This window comes from Pituophis catenifer, unplaced genomic scaffold, assembly GCF_029215685.1.
Source record: "Pituophis catenifer annectens isolate HBS135680 unplaced genomic scaffold, rPitCat1.0.hap2 SCAF_10, whole genome shotgun sequence".
Lineage (NCBI taxonomy): Eukaryota > Metazoa > Chordata > Lepidosauria > Squamata > Colubridae > Pituophis > Pituophis catenifer.
In genome coordinates, this window is record NW_027256890.1 from 16,226,298 (window position 1) to 16,246,159 (window position 19,862).

At 53.0% G+C, this 19,862-nt stretch overlaps 3 protein-coding genes across 3 annotated transcripts in view; 2 read left to right on the forward strand and 1 right to left on the reverse strand.

Annotated features, from left to right (window-relative positions):
* Positions 1-264: 264 nt before the first annotated feature.
* MMAB (metabolism of cobalamin associated B) lies at positions 265-4,423 on the reverse strand. Its single transcript, XM_070951330.1, is given in 12 exon segments — positions 265-1,486; positions 1,932-1,991; positions 2,285-2,349; positions 2,599-2,696; positions 3,062-3,134; positions 3,293-3,350; positions 3,698-3,791; positions 3,887-3,951; positions 4,168-4,294; positions 4,297-4,317; positions 4,320-4,377; positions 4,379-4,423. Coding segments are annotated over 12 exon segments (858 nt in total). The 3' UTR covers positions 265-1,392.
* Positions 4,424-4,468: 45 nt separating this feature from the next.
* Positions 4,469-10,736, forward strand: MVK (mevalonate kinase). Its single transcript, XM_070950544.1, has 11 exons — positions 4,469-4,501; positions 4,658-4,742; positions 4,948-5,095; positions 5,615-5,762; positions 6,422-6,577; positions 6,850-6,953; positions 7,258-7,303; positions 8,288-8,378; positions 8,853-8,969; positions 9,129-9,282; positions 9,911-10,736. Exons 2-11 carry the CDS (start codon positions 4,665-4,667, stop codon positions 10,060-10,062), a joined length of 1,194 nt encoding a protein of 397 aa, XP_070806645.1. The 5' UTR covers positions 4,469-4,501; positions 4,658-4,664; the 3' UTR covers positions 10,063-10,736.
* The window catches only part of FAM222A (family with sequence similarity 222 member A), a 57,860-nt gene continuing 47,250 nt past the window's right edge, over positions 9,253-19,862 (forward strand). The window contains exon 1 of the mRNA XM_070950543.1: positions 9,253-9,282. The gene's annotated coding sequence lies outside the window, so the exon portion shown is untranslated. The remainder of the gene's footprint in view (positions 9,283-19,862) is intronic.

Here is a 19,862-nt window from a genome sequence, read left to right on the forward strand (position 1 = left end):
AAATTGGGTGAATCTGTCCATAGGAAAACATCTTTTGCTCCCAGCCCAGCTCTATTAAGTGGCGGTTTTCCACAAGAGTCTGGAGCTCAGCATATCCGGGGCCGGATTGTGATCCTGCTCCCAGGTAGCTGCACTGCTTGTGTGCGAGTCTTTATTTTAGGAAGACAGATTACAAACCTCAAGCGTGTCACCCTTTTGCACAAATGTTGTAAAATATGAAGAAAGAAGAGTTGGTTTGTAACAAACTAAAAACAGTGCAAGGTATTTTGAGAATGTTGCTTTTATTTAAATCCAGTTCTTTTTAATTTTAGAACATAGCTACTGCCTTGAAATACCCCCCCCCCCCCCCCAATAAAGGGCTGGACCCAGACAGGATCATAAGTGTGGAGCTGTTCTGGATGCTGGTTCACCCCGTTTCCTTCCTGATTTTCCGTTGGGGATTATGGAGTGTGGACCTGTGGCTGCCACTGTGGGCCTCCCAGAGAGAGGTTTCAAATTGCCCTCTTGGAGGAGGGGGTGCAGCCTCCCCCCACGTCTGGTGCTCTCCCACCCACTGGAATCCAGGAGTGGCCAGTCCCAAGGAGCCTGGCAGCAGCTGCCCGTGGCTTCCCACAACCTTCAATGCGCAACCTGGGGCTTTGCAATGCACAGGCCCCTCCCTCGCACAGGTCACCCTCCGTTGCTCAGGTCACCTGGAGGCCCTTCCTTGGAAGCCATCGGTTCTCTTCTCTCCCCATGCCCTGCGCCCTGCATGCGTCTTTTCCCAGGAGAGACTTTTGCAGAGGAAATCAATAAATTATTTTGCTCTTGGATCACTTAGTATTTTTTTAGTTACAACCCGTTCTTCACACTGGAAATTCAGGAATACAGGAAATAAAGTTGAAAAACTGGTTGAATGCTGCGGTGGCGTTTCTTTTTTAAAAATGCATGACTGGGAGAACAGAGAAGCTGGTGAAAGAGCTTAGTGGCAAGGCTTGATTCAGGAACATTTGCCAGAAGTGCCCGTCTCTCAAAAGCTGCTTTCCAAGATTGTTGACAAGATGTATAGATGGATGTGGCCCAGGGAAGAAATCCAGATCCATTTTAATTTTGATCGAAGGAACTTGGCAGGCAGCATCATGCTTAACTGGAGCCAATGGGACTGAACTAAACCTGAATTCCCTTCAGTGTTCCAAGATGCAACAAAGGCATCTTCAGGCATCATCATCAGTTGCTCTGAATTCACACACACAAGCTGGACTCCCAACAAAGCTGCCAGGAATCTGAATTTCCGTGGGCTTCTATTGGCTTTTCAGGTAGGGATCTGAGCGTTTCAAATTGCCAACATTTTACACTTTGCTTTGCCTTCTATCAGCTCAAAAGTTGTTCATTGCCCATCATGTATTCATGAGTTTAGTCTTGGGGCTCCATCCTTCTGTAGATTTGCTCTTTCTTCCCTTCCTGCTTCGCAGCAAACCGGGCCAAGACAAACAGGTAGTCACTCAGCCTGGATACAGGGAAGAAAAGGGTCACCCTTTGTCTGTTGACAGCAGGGTTAGAGAGAGATCCCCAGCCAGAGCTGGGAGACGCATCTGGGCATAGGGGAGAGAATGGCCAAGCCTGATCTCTATGACCCACACATGCATTCAGCTCCCCTTGCCAAAGTCTGCAGGAAAAGCCCACGGAGGTACAGAGTCAAGAGTTACCATTTCTGCCCAAATAATTCCCTTGAAGCAGCTGGGAGTTTGAACACAACGCTACAGTAAAATAGCATAAAAACTTTTGAGGCCAAAGAATCTCAGGTGGACCTCTTTCTGGAGAGGTCGCAACATTTTATATGCCTCTCCAGCAATGTCCTATGGCAGAAAGCTAAATTGATCTTCCCTGTTGTAGGACTGCAGTTATGGCCTGCAACATTTGTCTGCCTGTTTACACACGTAAATCCAAGTTACCTGTTTAAATACTTGGCCACATTTGCATCTGCTTCTCCTGTTTTCACCAAAGGAACAACACTGTGGAGACATAAGGAGACAGAGGCCCAAACGCCATGATGACACAAAGCAACTGAAGTTTACAAAAGGAAAACCATCCCGACCAGGTGCTTCATTTATGTGTTTTGCTTGGACAGCGACCATTTAGGTGACGGCTTCCTCGTCTCTCCCGTGGCTCTATCAACAACTCTTAAACCCACAACTCCAGCGGGGTCTCCTATAGCACCTTTTAGACTCTTCCCATGCAGGGGAGCATTTATTCTAAAACCCGCCTCCAGGTTCTTGCCAACTGAAGAACAGACCCCGTCCCTTACCGCCTCTCAGCTCTGCGACACACGGCTCTGGAGAGATGGAGTGCAGCACTGCTTTTTCCACCAGACTGAAATGACACAAGCACAAGACGCGAGATTTGCTTGGCCCCAAATCATAGGATTTAGTGGCTCACTAAAGAAGACCCCTCTGGCTGCCTTTCCTTTTTTTTTTTTTTTTTACGTAGGATGCAAAGGCATGAAGTTGTGATCCTGGCACGGAAAAACTCTTCAGGGTTTCTAGAGGCCTAAGTCCAGTGGTTACATCCTCACTCCAGGACTGAAGGCCCAAAACATGGAAGAGCACATAAAGAACTTACTGGCAAAATGAAGGAGGTGAGTGGTGGGAGCTGATCTGAGTATTTGTCTATCCAGCTTTCCAATTCCAGCACGGGCTTCTCACTGAAGGATGTTCGCTCTGAAGAGGAGGAGGAGAAGGCCAGTCACACAAGATGGCCTGGAGGAAAATCTTGACAAAGCCTCAAGCCCCTTGGAACGTGCCCAGAACGTTTTCCCCTCTCCCATGGAAGAACAGTCTCCTGCATTGATCTGCCAAGCGTGACTCCCAAGGTGTCAAATCCAAAAGCAGGCTCCCCTCACTTAGGGACCTTTGGAAGCCTTTGGTTTTCAATCAAGAAAAGCAGGTTGCAGATTCCAATCAGTGAAACAGCCATGGGAGAAGTTATCTGGGCTTTCAACTCTCGGCAGAAAACAAGGCAAGGCAACGTGTTTGAATAGCATATTCCTTACCAACCTCCAGCTTCTTAGAGAAGTCCTACTTACTTATATGAGACTCCCTGGCTGAAGAGATGGGCGTTGCCACATTAGAGCCGGCATCTTGCAGCATACACTGGACCTGCGGAGGGGAAGTCGAGACATGTCTGGGGTACAGAAAGGTGGTATCACCTGGAAGGCAGTCAGGCCTCTGTTTTAATCCGGTTATGCACCTCTCAGAGTAAGAGAGGAGTAACAGCTTGGCCCAGATAGAAAGGATGGTTTCAATTTATTTCTCACCTTGTGGAGTTCTTCCACAAACGTGTGGCCACTTTCACTGCCAAATTCAGCACTCAAGCTGCAGTGAAAAAGAACAGAGTTTCCAGATGTGACTCCCCCTCCTCTAATAATATCCAACAACTATTCAGCCAGTCTGAAATCTATGGAACTGTCACATTTTTTCCCTAAGTCTCTCTAGAGAGCTGGTGTGTGGCAAGTATGCTGTTATTTTTAGATGTTAATGTTGCTTTGCAGGATTTGCGCTTCTAATTCAGAGTGAACTTTTGCCTGCCCCTGTCTAAAGTGCAAAGGCCCCACTGCTGACGGGCAGCCAAGAGCACCTCACGAGGGAGGAGGAGGAGGAGGAGGAGGCACCTTTGTCTGAAACATTTCGGCATAAAGGCCGACAAGCAATCTTGCAATTACCCTATAGCCGAACTCAGCTCGTCCAGGGTTCCCAAAGCGTCAAAGACCTGGTCGTCTTTGGCTCTCCTCTCCCCGGTGAAGGTGCTGGAAAACCCTTCAAGCCCAACCCGAGAGAGAAAACGGGGGAGTCAGCCGAGGACGGGCACGGGGCCCCCGCCTAGCCACGCCGCCTTCCGGGGGGGGGGCTACCTTTGTCTCCCGTCTTGGTGTAGATCTTGGGGGCTCCGCGGCTTTTCCGGGGCTTGGGATCCGGGCTGCAGGGGAGGAAGGGAGCCGGATGAAGGCAGCAGCCAAGGGAAGGAGAGCGGGCCCTTCTGGGGCCCCCCGACCCCCCCTTCGCCCCTCCCGCCCCCAGGGAACCAGCCCAGCCGGGCTCCCCCCCCTCCCCCCCCCCTCCCCCCCCACGGGGCATTTGGCAGGATCCGCGTCTCGGGCTGCAATCGCGCCACGGGCCTCTCGCACGGCCTCACCAGGGCGGGTCGGGCCCCGGTTCCCGGCAGGAGGCCCGGCTCCTCGCCCCGCCGCCGCCTCCGCCCGCCGCCGCCCGCGCCAGGAGGAAGCGCCCGCCCCGCCAGCCCGCGCCAGCCATGCCCGGGGAACGAGGGCGAAGCGCCCGGCCAAGTTTGTCCCTTCCGGGCGGCCGTCGTCGCAGCCCTCGCCGGCTTCCGATTGGGCGCGGCGCTGCGGGGAGCGGCCAATCGGGGGAAGGAAAGACGGCGCCCGCATCGCCCGATTGGGCGGGGGCGGAGCGCCGGCCACGCCTCTTCGGAATGTTCGGATCCCCTTGAGCGGCGGCTGGGACAGGTGAGGGTCTCTCCCGCCGGCCCAGCATGCATTGCGCGGAAAGCCCCCCCCCCCACTCCCCCAGAGGGTCAGCGGGGAGGGCCGACGGGGGGGGGTCCCGGGAGCTTTGCCCCCCTCGGACGGACGGACGGACGGCGCTTTTCTCTCCCTCGGCAGGGAGGCGATGTGGAAGCGGAGCCTGGTGGTCTCCGCCCCGGGGAAGGTGATCCTGCACGGCGAGCATGCGGTGGTGCACGGAAAGGTAGGGCCGCGCTGGGCCCCCAAACCCCCCTTGGCCTTTGCACCCCAAAAGGCCGGCTCCTCTCTGCGCAGGGAGGGGGGGAGGGAGGGGGGGCGCTTTTCCTCCTCAGCACTTCAGTTTTATCGTTGGAATTTGAATCAGTCAGTCAGTCCATCCCTCCGTCTGGTGCCTCTGACCTTCCTCCTCTGATGCCTTTGGGAGGCAGGTGGCTCTGGCAACCGCCCTGGACCTGCGGACTTTCCTCCGGATGACTCCGCGACAGGATGGGAAAATCTCCCTGCAGCTGCCGAATCTGGGGAGCAAACTAAGCTGGGAAGCGGCGGAGCTCCAGCCCCTGCTAGCCACCTTCTCAGGTAGGCCCGAGGCGCCTCTGGGGAATTCCACCTTCCTGCCTCTCACCCTCCCTCACCCACAAGGAGCCGCTGGGGAAGCGGGCCTCTTCGCCATCCAGCTGGGGGTGTTGCGCCCCCAAAAGCAACAGCCTCTCATCCTTGTCTTCCTGTCTACCATGTTTCGCTTTCTTTGCGGGGCTCCAAAAATCAGCTTTACCTTAAAGCTTTCGGCGGGTGGCCTCGGAGAACCCTGCCCAGGGTTAGGTTTTCCGAAACTCCCGGGCCTGTTTAACTGCCTTTGAGAGTCTCTTAACTGTTTCCTAAGAGCATCTGATAGTCTTTAGCTGGCAATCGGGCCGCGTGCTTTCAAAATTGGATCCGTCAAATTCTGCCCCTGATCTGCAACTTGTTGTTGGTGTTATCCTGATGCATGTGAAATAGTTAGTAAAGCGTTCCTGTCCAAACCTACTGAAGAAAGGGGTCTCGCCTCCCTTTCTGGGCATAGAAGATGATGTCTCCTGCTCTTCGTTCTCTCCTCAGTTGAACTGCCTGAAGCGCAGCCCCCCAGTGCTGAACAAGTGGAGAAGCTGAAAGAGTTTGCGGGGGGCGATAATGGACATGAAGCAGTCCAGAGTGTAGCTGCTGCAGCCTTTCTTTATTTGTACTTATCTGTGGCATCTAAATACGGGTAAGACCATGGAGCTCACCTTTGCTGTGTGGCTCTTTCGCTCTTGGCAGTCAGGATTGCCAAACATGCCTTCCCAATTTCCACATGAAGAATTTGGAGGCATTGGTGGAGATAGTGGAGCTATCCTGCCCTTCTCTGGGAACGTCAGTACTCAGGAGGGTTTAGCAAATGTGTAGATGACTGTTAATGTGGATCCTAAAGAACAGGCAGTGCGAGATACGATAGATTGAAAGAAATAGAGAAAGAATGGGATACAGCCAACGAAGATTGACAATGAAAGACAACAGAAGAAAAAAAAGATGTTTTATTATCACATGAATTTAAAATCAGGATTGTGGGATAATTATATGCAGAAAATAACTCATGAGCCATGAAATTAAATCAGGGTGTAGATTATATCTATTTTATTAAAAAAATCAGGAAACTAGGAGTGGGCAGCATATAACACTTCCTACAGATTACTTGTTTCTAAGGCACCACATCTAAAAAAAACCAGAGGAGAAAATGAGCAAAGGAAAGACCGGTTCTGTGGTCTTACTCGTTCTGTAAGTCTTTTGTGACTCATCATGAAAGCAAAGACCATTAAATTCTGCTCAGCATGAGGAAAGCAATGAGTGGAATTGCAAAACTTTAATGTTCACAATGTTCTTATCTTTCAGGGTTCTGCCAACTGTTGACATCTTAGTCTGGTCTGAGCTGCCCACCGGCGCTGGGTTAGGCTCCAGCGCAGCGTACTCGGTCTGCCTGGCAGGGGCGTTGCTTTTTGGATGCGGCGCCGTCAGCTATCCTCTGCAGGAGGGCCAAGAAACAGCTAGGTAGGAACTGGGAAAGAGAGGAGTTGGGAAATTGTTTCCACCTGTCCAGGTGGAACTGGGCATTTGTTATGGGAGCTTTTTGTCATCTTAAAGCCCTTCATTTGGGGTCTTGTTGCTCAAAGATAAGATTGCAGTTCTAGGAACCCAGGTGCATTTTTTCATCCTGTCCGGTTTAAAGGACCAGAAGCAGCAGGTCAAAGGAGGACCTGGAGGGCTGCTGAAAGGGGGTGGGGAGAGGTTGATCTCAACCGAGGCCTCTTCTGCTCTTCCAGATGGACCAAGGAGGAGCTGGACGTGATCAACAGGTTGGCCTTCCGAGGAGAGCAAGTGATCCATGGGAATCCTTCTGGAGTGGACAACGCTGTGAGCACCTGGGGTTGGTGTTCTCTTTTCTTCTTTTGCATTTCTGAACTAGCTCAGGTGCCGCAAGGAGCCTTTTGCCCCTCTCTTAGGTACTGAACTGAGCTGTCTTAGGGAACCACATTAAATGCTCCTTAGGATTCCGGGAAGGAATTTTGACTGCCGTAGACCCCAAGGCCTCCCTTCTCTTGGTTTTTGGTAAAGGAGTAAATAGCCAGATGTTTCCCTCTTGCTAGGTGAAATTGAACAATTTTGCAGAATATGGTAAGATGAAACACCCTGGGGAACAATTTTTCTTTCCTTCTTTCCCAAATGTTTAGGTGGAGCCTTGCGGTATATTTCAGGACAAATCTCTGTGTTAAAAAGGTAAGGTTCATTTTAGCATCAATGTTTAGATTGTTTTAACAAGAATTGGTGGCTTTATAAAAAACATTTTTTAAAGATTGAGTTGTATTTTTAGCATGATGGCATGTGTTGGTATTTCCGTCAGAAAAAGATAGTTTTCTTCAATGTTTTGATTTGCAGAATGATCAGTGTGTTAAAAAGTTTTGATTTAAAAAAAAGGGGGGAAAGCCTTGATGGCTGATTAATTTCTTTAGGCAGACTGACAGAGTCTTATTTTCGAAGGAGAGCACTAGCAGCCTTCCACTGATCTCACTCTGGGCCTGAGGTCTCACACTGCGAAGGGTCCCTTCGGCAAGCAAGTGTCACATTAGAGAGTTTGCATGCTGAGCGTTGCCAGGGCTCGGAAAAGAGATTGCCAGCAAGGGCTCAGCGACAGCTCCCTCCTCCCCCCCATACACACAGTACCTTCCGCCAGCTTGGCCTAATCGGACTTCATTAGAATCTTTCGCAGGGCGTGAAATTGCTCTATTAGCAGCTAATGTTAGACACCAGTTATTCTGTTGGCAGTTATTAGAAAACAAAGTTATTTTGGCTTGCGAAATGTGGGCCTTGGTTGGGTCGTTTGGAGAGCGCTTACAACACGCCAAGGAGTCTAATTCTAAGTAAACCGTGGCTCTAATTGGTGATTAAGCTTAGCTAGTGAAGGTCCCTTCCTGGTGCGACGCTGGCTGTGCGGCATTCGCAGGGGCGGAAGTGAAGGCTGCGAGATGCTTCAGTCCCCCCTCGGGGTGGGAGACGATGGGGCTTGTAATTTCACCTTCCTGCTGTGGAGATGCTTGGCAAAATCCTCACCCCTCTCCCAGGCTGCAAACATCCAGGTCCTTTGGGGGAAAATAAAACCCTTACCGTCCTCCTTTGGCTGTGCCTGATGGGTCTGCATTCTTAGTTATTGCATAGCAATTCCCAGACTGTTGACTTGTTTTCTAAGAGTCTTTTTCTTCTCAGTGTGCCCACTTTACGGATTTTGCTGACCAACACTAAAGTTCCACGCAGCACCAAGATCCTGGTTGCGGGGGTTAAAGCCAAGCTCCTGGAGGTATTTCTTCTGGTTCCCCTCTGAGGCTTTGTGACTGCCCAGAATTTATGGTTGGTGATAGGTCAAAATACACTCAGGTTTGGAAGAGGGGCTGTATAAAAAGCACAGCTGTTCTGAGTGCCAGGAAGCAGGAGACGGCTGGCCTATTTCTGGGTGTTTAGATGGTCGCCAAGAATTCTTTAAACAGTATTGCTTGGGTCTCTGACCCTTGACCTTTGGGGCATCATTTTAGCCAAATATTCTTTGCAGCTCTGCCGAAAAATGCCGTTCATGAGGGTCCCTTTCTTGCTAACTTTAATAGAAGCAGGTGTTTTTTTTTTAAAGTAAACCTTATAACTGTGCCAAGATAGCTTGAATAAGATTTCAGATGTTTTATGCTTTTTATTTTTGCTCTTCCTCCTTCTCTCTCTCTCTCTCTCTCTCTCTCTTTCTCTGTCTCTCTCCCCCCTCCCCCTATCATTTTTCCTCCTGCAGTTTCCCACTATCATGGAGCCAATGCTTGCTACCATAGATGCAATTTCTCGGGAATGCGAAGGTATTCTTGAGGCAATGACCAAAGATCCATCTCAGGAACACTACTCCAGGCTGGAGGTAAGCCCTTATCTTGATTCCTTCATGAGGACTAGAACCCCGCTTTTAAAACTGAAAAACAACCTTGGCTTTTTTGCCACACTTATTTCTGTCTGAAGCACCTTCCCTGCTTCTGCTCCATGTTTCTCCTCTCATCAGTGTCGCTGCTTTTTTCCTCAGGACTTGGTAGACATCAACCAGCACCTCCTCAATGGCATCGGGGTCGGCCACGCCCTGCTGGACCGCGTCTGCCAGGTCACTTCCTCCCATGGACTGCATAGCAAGCTGACCGGGGCTGGGGGAGGCGGCTGCGCCATCACTTTGCTTCGACCAGGTGAGTCTTTCCTGGCCGGCTTTTGCCTTCCTTTGCACAGGTTTCATTCTTGCTCTTGAATTCTCCGTTGGTTGCGGGTCGGTTGAGTTCACAATCAATTGTGTAAGTGAAAGAGCCCTACAGATGTGTTGAAGTGCAGTTGTTGGGGGCATATTGGCTTTCAGTTGGATGTGCTACTTTCAGCGGCTTATGGGCCTCCTTTACAGCGGTGCTTCTCGACTCTGGCATCTTTAAGACCTGTGGACTTCAGTTCCCAGAATTCCCCAGACAGCTATGCAACACTTCTTTAGAATTTACCTTAAGTGCCACACTTAAGGTAACCACGAACCATTCTTAAATTCTACTTCAATGCTTCTGAGGTGTAGCTCAGAGGCATGTTGCTCCTTAAAAGGGCCTGTCTGGGTGGCTGCGGCCATTTGCGTGTGATCCCAAGCTCAGCGCTCGTGGTGAGCCTACCTTCCCATCCTCTACCTGCATTCGTGGCTCTTCAGCTCCATTTTCTTCGGCTGCACTTTCTGAGTGCCAAACCTTCTACGCTGCTTTGGGCACCGGCTTGGGGTGGGTGGGCAGCTCGGTACCCACCTCTGCTGTTTTGAGTGTCTAACTGGGGAGCACCGTCTCTTGGCAGGCACCGCTCCTTCGGCGGTGGAAGACGCCATCCGAGACCTGACCCGCTGCGGGTTTGAGTGCTGGGAGACGGTCATCGGGGCGCCTGGCATAAGCGCCCACGCCTTGCCGTGCCTGAAAGCGGAAGTGCAGAAGGCTTTGAAGGGCAGTTAATGGTGGCCGTGAAGAGCGACTCTTCCTCCACCTGGGACCTGCCCTGACTCGGACTGGACATCCAGGCAACGTCCAAGGCGGCCCGGCGGGACTTGGTCAGTCAATTTGGGAAGGGTGCAGGTCTACTCAGTGGGAGTGGGGGCTGCTGAAGCACCAGGGGGCCGACCTGCTGTTGACTTGGCTCTACTGCTAACGGGGGTCTTCGGGTACGCTAGTGTAAATCCTTGCACCTTTTGCACACTGCCAGGTGACGGGCAGGCAGGAGGGGGAGTCGCTCCCTCCCATGACAGCCCATCTCCTTAGTGGCTTTCCCACAATCCCAAGCTCTTCTTATCCCTCCCCCCCCCCCAATTGACAGGGCCTGGCAACTTTGCTCTGGGAAGATGAGCTATTAACTGTCTCTTTGCTGATTCGTCTCTAATTTTTAAGGCTTCCTGGGGAAGATTCCAAGCCCAGCATTACTGCCTTTCCTGGCCTGTGCTGAGGGGGGGGGGGGTTTCCCCCATTAATGAGGTGCTGAATGGCTTAAAGGGAATGAAAAACAGGACTTCTGAATGCCCTTGAAACCAGCATGTATGTTTCAGGGCCATCGGTTTGTTTCCGTAATTGTATTTGGTCAGTTAATCAACTCAAGCTTTTTGGTGTTAGAGGGGTTGCGAGGCCCCTGAATAAAGGCTGGGGTCAAAGATGGCTCTTCTGGCTTTTGTGTCAGGGCTTCCTTCAGTCCTGGGCTGGGGGGGGTGTTGTCTTCCCAGCAATAGCCACTGCTGGGGGGGGAGGGGGGGGCGCTTGGCCTGAACTGGCAGGTGGTTTGAGTGAGGTTTCTCAGCGAGCGCAGGCACTTTTCTGAACAGCAGAGGGCAGCATAGACCCACTTACGGAGGAGCTATGGCTAGGAGGGTCTTTTGATTGCAAAGGTGGGCAGGGATCCCAGCTGCTGGGAGGGGGCTCCATTGGTTCTCTCGGAATGCCCGCACTCCTGGCAGGGGGCTATTCTTGCAGCTCATCGGGGCCAAGTTTGTGCCACCCGGGAAGGTGGCAGAGCATGGGAAGTTGGTTGGGCACCTTTTATAAGTGGTAGAGCAGGCCATAGTTGCGGGGGCGGGGGGGTGATTTTGAGAACACACACACACACACACACACACACACACACACACACACACACCATATGGGCAAAGTGGGAGGGAAGCCCAGAGCCTGCAGAGGCCTCCAAGCGTTTCTGGGAATTCAGTGGCTGCCACACTTCGCATTTCAGTTCATCCTGGTTATTATTCTTGGATTTCACCTTTTGCTCTCCCCTCCCCCCCCACACACACTCTCTGGCCTTTGAGAAGGAGGGGCAGCCCTTGAAGAAACAAACGGAAGTTAAACAAAACCATGGTTTGATGGGATGTATAAATGTAGCCAAGTTGGGTCTAGAATTTAAAATGGATTTTGTTGTTCTGCTGGGTAATGGCATCCCTCCCTGAGTTGATGGGAGGGGGGGAGGGGATCTTGCATCCTGTATCATCTTTCTGGCCCTAATTTGAGAAACGGGACCTTCCTCTGTTTGGGGGAGAATGGCGGGTGGAGCAACCGTCTCTGGAAAGGAGCACAATGCGGCAGAAGTGACCGGAGGGTCATCGCAGGACAATAGCCGCAAAGGCAGCCTCTCTGCCTGCTGCCCCCAAGGAGATGCCTGCCCCCCCTCACACACACCCCTTGCCTTTTGTGGTGGGCTCCTTCCTTTGCTTCCAGGCCCCTCTTGTCCAAGATGCACGTTAGGGAGGACTGACGGATCAGGCTGGTAATTTGGCTAATTTTTCTCAAGCATCACTTTTGCACTGATGAGCTTTGTGGAGGGAAGACTAATCATTCTCCCCGTTGGCTCCTAATGGCCGGAACAGCCCAGGAAAGCGGAAGATGAAAAGAACGCAAACGAGCAGCTGAGAGCCGGCCTCCCCTCCCCTCCGGGAGCAAAATGTGGGCATAGCCAGGCCAGGTTTGGCAGCCCCTGGCAGAGATCAGTTGCGCAGGGATGCAGGAATGCGGTCAGAGAGACCATCTGCTCCTGAAAGCTGTTTCATTTTGGGAGAGGGGCCCAACTGAGGCTGGCTGCTAGAGGCCAGGAAAACACTGGCTGGGGGCCTGGATGTGGGGGGGGGCAGGTAATCAAGACAGTCGAGTGCCGGACTTTGCCCACATCCTGCCTTGAGGCAAAACCTGGGAAATGGAGAGCTACAGCTGAACAGGTGAACCTCCAAGGCTGAAGCTTTTCCGGTCGGTCTCATCAGAATTGATGGGTCTTTTGAACCGGGTTGGCGCTCAGAGGCCAGAAGCCTCCCTGGCCTGTTCCTGGGCTGGTTTCACTCCTGTGAAGGGTGAGGATGACGAGGCAAGTTGGCAGCCGGAAAGAGAAACCAAAACGTTGCCGATGACTGTGAGGCTATTTATACCTTTTCCAATCATTTGCTCAGCTACTTTAAATATGCTTAACCTGCTTTTCGGTTTAAAGCTAATTTTTAGCAATGTGCCAATAAAAGCATCAAAATTATACAAAAATTTAAAACGGTAACATTGAGCCTGTAGCACTGAATAATTGAGCAACAGGCTGGTAACTAGAGCTGTATTAAAATAACTCTTTATGAGGAGGCTGGGGAAATGACATTGTTTTTACATAACCTCTGGAACCATGCTCCACTGCCAAGAGGATTGGGGGGAGCAATCTTCCCCTCCTGCACAAGCTGGCTGGACAGAGGGGGAGGTCGAACCCTCTGAGCTGCTTTCTCTGTCCAAGTGGGACTCGGCCCAGCCCAGCCCAGAGATTCTTCTCGGCTTCTTGTCCTGCCCCTTCTTGGGGTCGGTTTCTACCATCCTTTGGGGGTCCTTCCTGCCTTGGGCCCCACCGCAGTGGCCTCCCTGTCCTGTTAACCCTGAGGGGGGGCTTCTGCCTTCCCCCGGAGTGGCAGGTGCGGGAGAGCCTGACTGGGCGCTGCAGATGGTTTTATGCTGAACGTCAGCAGTGGCTGCTTTGAATGGATGCTTGGGAGACAATGGCGTTGGGGGAGATAAGAGGCGGAAAAAGGGGTCAGGATAGAAAATGTCAGAGCAGGAGCTGAAAGGCAGCTCTCTCTCTCTCTCTCTCTCTCTCTCTCCCTCTCTCTCTCTCTCTCTGATCCGAGGGAGGCTGGTGGAGATTGTGTGGCTCAGAGCCCCCTCCCAAGCATTGCAGCACTCATCTCAGTTTGATCTCCGCTTCTTAATCCTGCTTTTGGGGGAGAGAACGGCCCCATCAGTGGAAAACAATGTCTGGGTTGACACTTTGCACCAAGCCATAATTGCCTGACTTTTTGCACACGCTTAAGCCACGATTTACAAGCTGCAGTGGCTGCTTCACTCTAAGTCTACACTCTAAGCCAAAGCCCACCCAGCTATTTAGGGCTTCGCCTTCAGAACTGGTCAGGATATTCCACTGTGGAACAGGACGGAAATGGGTCACACCCAAACCCTCTCTTCTGGAGCCCTCCGAGGGGGCCTGGTTCCCAGGGTGGAAGGACCCGCAACTCTTAACAGTGTGAAATTGTGGCCAGAGCCGAGTTGATGAAGATCAGATCTAGAACAAGGTGCCCTGTGAAACATCTGGGCGTGGCCCTAGAAGAGGACTTCCTGTGTAACCTCTTGCCATTTACTCCCTGGAGTATCAGAGAAGGTTCTTCATCTGTTCTCCATGTCCGACCTCTCCCTGGTCAAGAGCGTTTCCTTCAAGAGCCAAGATCTTGAGGCAGAGGAAAGGCCGTATTACAGGATCCAAGTCCCTGCCGCTGACAGGAAGCCTCTCTTGGATGGAGCCCTTGGGTCTGGGAAGCCCACCGTCCACTCCAGATGTGCCACCAAGGTGACCTCAAAGCTCTCTGCAGGGGAAGGAAGCCAAGTGGCTCAGTTGCTGCCCATCCTGCCAAGGTGTTTGGAATTGGCCGTGCGCCTTGAGGTCTCGGAAGAGCAGAATTGGGTGTCATCAGCCGGCAAGACTGGTAGTTCTTGAGGGTGTGGAAGTGTCTGCTGGGGGCCTGTGAATTGCTGCATCTTTTTGACAAGGGGGCCGTGCTTCAGACAGACCCTCACTCCTCAGTTGGGGAGGGGGCGAGACAGGGCAGATGGGCCCCGGGCTTCCTTCCCCCAGTGTGGAAGGGCATCCGTGGCAGCCTGTTACTCCGTGATGGATTTAAGGCATGAATCCCCCTCCCCAGGAGCCCCCCATGGCACCGTGAAGGTTTTGAAAGTTAAGTATTACTGTCGGCTTTGTTGTTGCCGAACTACGACAGACAAATTGAGAACTAGTTGTCAAAATGTCAGTGCACAACAAATCAACATTCAAAATGAGTCTCGGTGCAATGTGGTGTATAATTAAAAAAAAATCCTTTTTAGAAATTTCGGCAAGCATTGGCTTGGCTTTATATTTGTCTGTGTGATTAATAAAGGCAGCTAATTTTCAGACTTTAAAAACAGCTAGAAAATAGCTCCTAATTACATATTAGGCTCCGAACGTCCCCCGCTGTGCTCGGCTGGTATTGGTGGGCCAGGAATTTTGGCAGGGGCTTAATTACATTCTGAGAGCTTCATCTAATTTTAGTTAAATGTAATGTAATCAGCAGCAGATGTCTTGAAATAAAATATGAATTATGAATATGAAGAAATTCCTTTAAATAATTCTTTAAAAAATAATTGGCCATTGAGTTTTCTCCAAAGCGGCACAGAGCTCAGTAGGAAGAGGCTGGAGGCTGGGAAGTGGGGTTCAGTTATTAGGGGGGTGGGGAGCGGAGGTGCTGGGGCTTTCAAGGTTGAGTAGGAGGCACGGAGAGCGAACCAGCAGTGCAAGCGGACAGATGTTTCCAGGGGGGGGGGCGTCCAAGGGAGATTAAATGTCGTCGTACCGCCGGGTCAGCTGGATTTCAAAACGGGTCAGATTTCCCTCAGCCAAGCAGGGTTGCTGAGTTAGCATTCTGTGACATCCATCCTCGGCTTTATTGAGTTTTCCAAGCAATTTGGGGGTCCTGCCCCTCCTGAGGGAGCCTCTCTACCTCCTCCTCCTCCTCCTCCTCCTCCCGCAACCCCCTGAGATCAGCTTAAATCTCAGCTTATATTGCATTTTTCTGCTGACGCGGTCAGGATTGTGTTTGCATCCCTGGGTTTTTTGCTGCCTCTGAAGCCCAGAGCCCTGGGTGGGGTCTGGGACAGGAGGAGAGGCATCGCGCTCTCCAGGGTCAAACCCTCATGTTAAGGCATCACTTTGCAGAAAAAGTATTTGCAGTTGTGCTTGGAGTGGAGGAAGGGAAGGTCCTTTGGGGCTGTGTGATGCTAAGAGGCTCCCCAAAGAATCCTTAAAAATGAGAAGAGGTACGTGGCCAGCCTGTGTTTGTGTTGGTGGTGCGACTGCTGGGGTGAGCCGACCGTGGGGCCAGGCTTCCAGCTGGGCCATCTGTGCTGCCCGCCCTGCCCGTCCCTCGTGGGGCACCAGGGCTTCCGGGAGGCGCCTGCCAGAGCAGGCCGAGGCCTTCAGCCGATGCCTTTCAACCTGGCTTCGTCTGGGCTCGCCCTTCCCCGCCTGGGTTAGCAGCCCCGGCTATTCAATTCATCAAGGGAGTGACAGCTAAAATTCATTTGAAGATGAAGAAAATGCAGGCTAATCCTTTCTGGGAGACATTGATAGACTAGCGGCCGGGGAAGAATTGCACAGCAGTAATGAAATTAGGCTAAAACTACTGGTGGATAACAGATAATTGCCCTTGTCTGTCATCAGGAATAACATCTCCCCAAATGCAGCCGCACGAGGATGGGGGACGTTGAAGGCAGGGCATTGATTGCTCCGATTCCCCTTCCGCCTCCTCCAGGAAGGCAGGGACTCCCTCTCCACCCTCCCTGGGTGCCTCAGGATTATCCGTCGGCTCCTTTCCTGACACCTGGCTGATCTCCCCCAAAAGAGGAACCGAGATGGATCAGGGGGACCGAGGAGGGGAGAGGCTCCCGGCCCCAAAGTCTGGAGGAAGAGGTGGCCGCTCGCTCGGGCTCTGTCTGCTGGGAGAAGCAAGTGGTCCTGGCTGCCAGCCCTGGTCTCCTGGCTGGGGATGATGGGCTGGGAAAGCCAAACTCTCCTCCTAAGAAAAGGAATCTCTTTCTACGCCTGTGCTGGGATCCTTCAGCCGGGATCTGGCAGCAAATCCAGCAGTTCTGGGGATCAGGTTCTCCTTCTGGAAGTGGAATGACTCTGAGGCCGCCATCCAGGGCCAGCTTGACCCTCCAAACATTCATAAATCCACAAATTGTCCCGCAGTCCTCGGGGTCTCCAGCAGCCGCAGTGGTGACTCCCAGGCTTGGAGTGACCAGCAGCCATTTGCTGGGTGATTTATCGCGAGAGGCAGAGAGGCTGGTGAGGGAGCACACAGGCCGGCCCAGCCGCAGGAATGGTTTATGTGCCCCGGCCAGCGGCTGTAATTTACTGCAGACGGTGGAGGAATATTTCACTTCCTGTCGTGCGGATGAAGATTACTTGTGTTTGAAATCGCCCGAGTACACAGTGGATTCCACTTAAGCGGTTCCACTCGGCTGAGCTGGGATAATGCCCCTCTCCTGCCTGGCTCGGCAGCGGGTGAGCTGAGAAGGAGCCCTCCGGCTGCTTTTGGTGCCCATGCGAACCGGCCCCTTGTGAGAACCGGCCCCTTGTGGGGGGGGGGGTAGCTCTGAGGTTGCAGCAGAAGGCAGCCTGGCGGCCTCTCAACCCCAGCTGATGGCGGAAGAGAACCTCCAGCCTCAGACGCAGCCGCCTGAATTCCAGGTGAAAGTCCGTACCTCCCCCCCCCCCAAACAGCCTCTGAAAGCTCTGGGATGGGCTGTGCCTTGGCAACTTTGCTGGGGCCAGCGTCCTGCTACCAGGAGCCCTTCATACCAGCCGGCCCTTCAGCTCTTCCCTTCGGCCGCAGACGTGAGAAAGCCCAGCTCCCTCCCTCCCTCCCTCCCTCCTGTGTTGGAAGGAGAGCCGCATCCACAAGCAGTTTATCCCAGGAAACGGGCCAATTGTCCAGGTTTCAGCGCAGCCTCCTCCAGCAGCAAAGGTTTCCGGATGGATAATCCGTGGCAGGCACCTTCCTTCCCGAGCTCTCTGCCTGCGCCTGTCCAGATGTCGGCGAAGTACTCGGTTGCCAGCTAGCATCTGAAAAGGGGCACTGGGTGACCCCCCTGGCTTGGGCGGGGAGGGCTGGTTGCGGCTGATTCAGACCATCTGGCTCCCTCGTCTCAAAATCGGGGGCTGAGGCTGAGCCATGCGGGAGGTGGGGGGAAGGCAATGGTGGCCCTGTCCGGCCCTGTGGCTGTGAGCCTCAAGGGAGGCCAGGAGGGGCAGCCCAGCCGGTGTGTGCTCTGCGAGATAAGGAGGCCTTGTCTGTCTGTGAGCCTGACACGTCGCTGCTTCTCCAGACAAATGAGCAGCCTGGTGCCACCACCATGGAGCAGGTCCTCGCAAAGCCAACTGATTGGATTCTTCACCCGCCCGTTTGCTTTCGGCTGCATAAGCCGAGCCAATTAGCCAGCAGCTGCATTGTGAGGGTCCTTGAGTCGCTCGCCAGGAGGCCTGGCCCAAGCCCAGCCAGTTGCTGAGCCCTGGCTGGGACACTCCCCCCCCCCCCGCCCCCCTTACAAGGTCTGCAGGAGCCTCTTCCCTCTCAAGCAACTGAAGGAAGGCCTGCCAGGACCCCTCCCCTCCCCTGCCTGCCTTCCTTCCCTTGTGGATGCTCCCAGACGGGGACGGGTGGCTCTGGGACCACAGAGGAGACTGCTTTGGACCTGCTTCTGGTTGGGACTCTGGCCAACTGGTTTGAAAAAGGGGGCAGGAGAGTATAGCCCCCCTCCCATCCTGGCACTGAAAGGAACCTCTTGAGGTGGAAGCTGCCTCTGGGCTTGGGGCTGTTGACAGACTGTTTCCCCCTTAGCTTGTATCTCCTCCGATCACGGATAATCAGGGAGGTCCCCCTATCCTGGCATCCGATTCCTTCATCTTCGGCTTGGAGTGTGCAGATAGATTGCCTCTGAGCAGGGAGGCTCCATCTAGCTCTTTTGGAACAGGCTCCTGTGGAGGAAGAAAAGAGCAAGTTCTCCACCTGCTTGGAGCCTCCCGCAGCCGCCTTCCCCGGCTGGGCTGTTTCCGTGGCGCTTTCTTTGACACCCATCCCTGATTTTTATGGCAGCTGATTGCATAATGGAAAACTCCTGTTAACACTCCACCAAACGGCAAACAGGAGCGAACATCATGAAGTAGCTGACAACCAGCGCAGAGGAGGTGTGAAATATAATGCCCCTAATGTTGCAATTAGACAAGGACAACTCTTTTCTGTCTCTTTCATCCCGTGCCTTTTTTTAATTAGCAGGAATAATAACATCCAGGCACGAAAGCAGAGGGGAGCTGCTGGGGAGGGGGGGGGCAAATTGAAAGGAAAGCAGCCTCAAGGCTGGGTGGTGAAAGACCCCCCCCCAGCTGTTCCGGGGGCCCTTGAGGCAGAGAGGGCACAATGGGCAGTGCCACTGTCTTCGCCAGGGGCAGGAGAGGAGGAGGAGGAGGAGAACAGCAATCCTGCAAAAAGGTAAAAAGCCTCACTTGAACAAGCTGTTCTCTTTTTTAAAACCCCACCCTTCCTGTTGCTGTCTTTTCCAGGAAGAGCCACTTGGCTGCAGAGGAGGGAGAGAGCCAGGCTGTTCCCAGGTTTGCTCTCCCCCCCCACACACACAAGGAGAATTCGGGCCCTTCCTCAGCCTGCCTGGAGCTCAGTCAGATGCTGGAGGTGGCAGCTCTGCCCTTGACTGCTGCCCCTTCTCTGCCAGGGGACACACAAGGTGCAGTTGCTCTGAAGCACCCATGTTCAAGGGAAGGAGGCAGCTGTTGGCGTGTTCAGAAGTGGTTTCTCTGGATGAAGGCAAGAGTGGTGGTTGAAGGGGGCAACTCTTCTGGATGCCAAAGGAGCCGAAAAGGCCTGAGAAGACAGCCATGTGTTGCCTGCCTGCCGATGCCCACTGAGCCAGCGGGCATCGCCTGGGAAAGCCGTCGAGGGCTAAACATGAGAAGGTGGATCTAACCCAGGGCCAGATCCGAGAGGGGGAGTGTCCTGAGGGTCGCATTTTGGCCATGCGAGATGTCAGAGCCAAGGGCCACTCCTGGGGGTGAGCTGCTTTTGAGTCGGGGGTGTGAAGAGGTGGCAATATGAGTTTCTAAGGCCCAAGACCCTTTATGACTGAAGCCTCAGCCAAATGGCTGCCTGCCTTGGCTTCACCCTCTTAAGCATCTGGCAGCTTATTGCGCCCTTAAAGGGAGGACCAAAACACAAGAATGAAAACTCCGATGGAGGCAATGAAATCGTGCAAAGCCAGAGCAACTTAGTCATATGCTGCTTAAGTAGATAAGCGGGACTTAAGTTATCTTTTTAGATAAAAGAGGACGATCAATTTACATGAGTCTCGGCTAGAAATGGGCTCGACTGATCAGCCCTAAGTGGATGCATAGGAAAATGGAAAGCAGGAGAGAAAAGGGGATGGGAACTGAGGAGTACAGAGACGGAAGGTGAGCGTGGAAAATGAGGGCGGAAGAGAAGCGGAAGTTACAAGGAGGAATTTAAGCACAAGTCGCGTAAAACTGGCTTGAATCTCTTGTGTGCAAACTTAAAACGTTGAGTGTTCAAAACATCCCTTTCAATGCTCTCGGGCCCTGGAGAAGGGTCGCTCTCCCCCCCCCCCGCCCCCCCAGGCAGCCTCATTAGGACTTGAACAAAAGTGCCCCCCAGGCT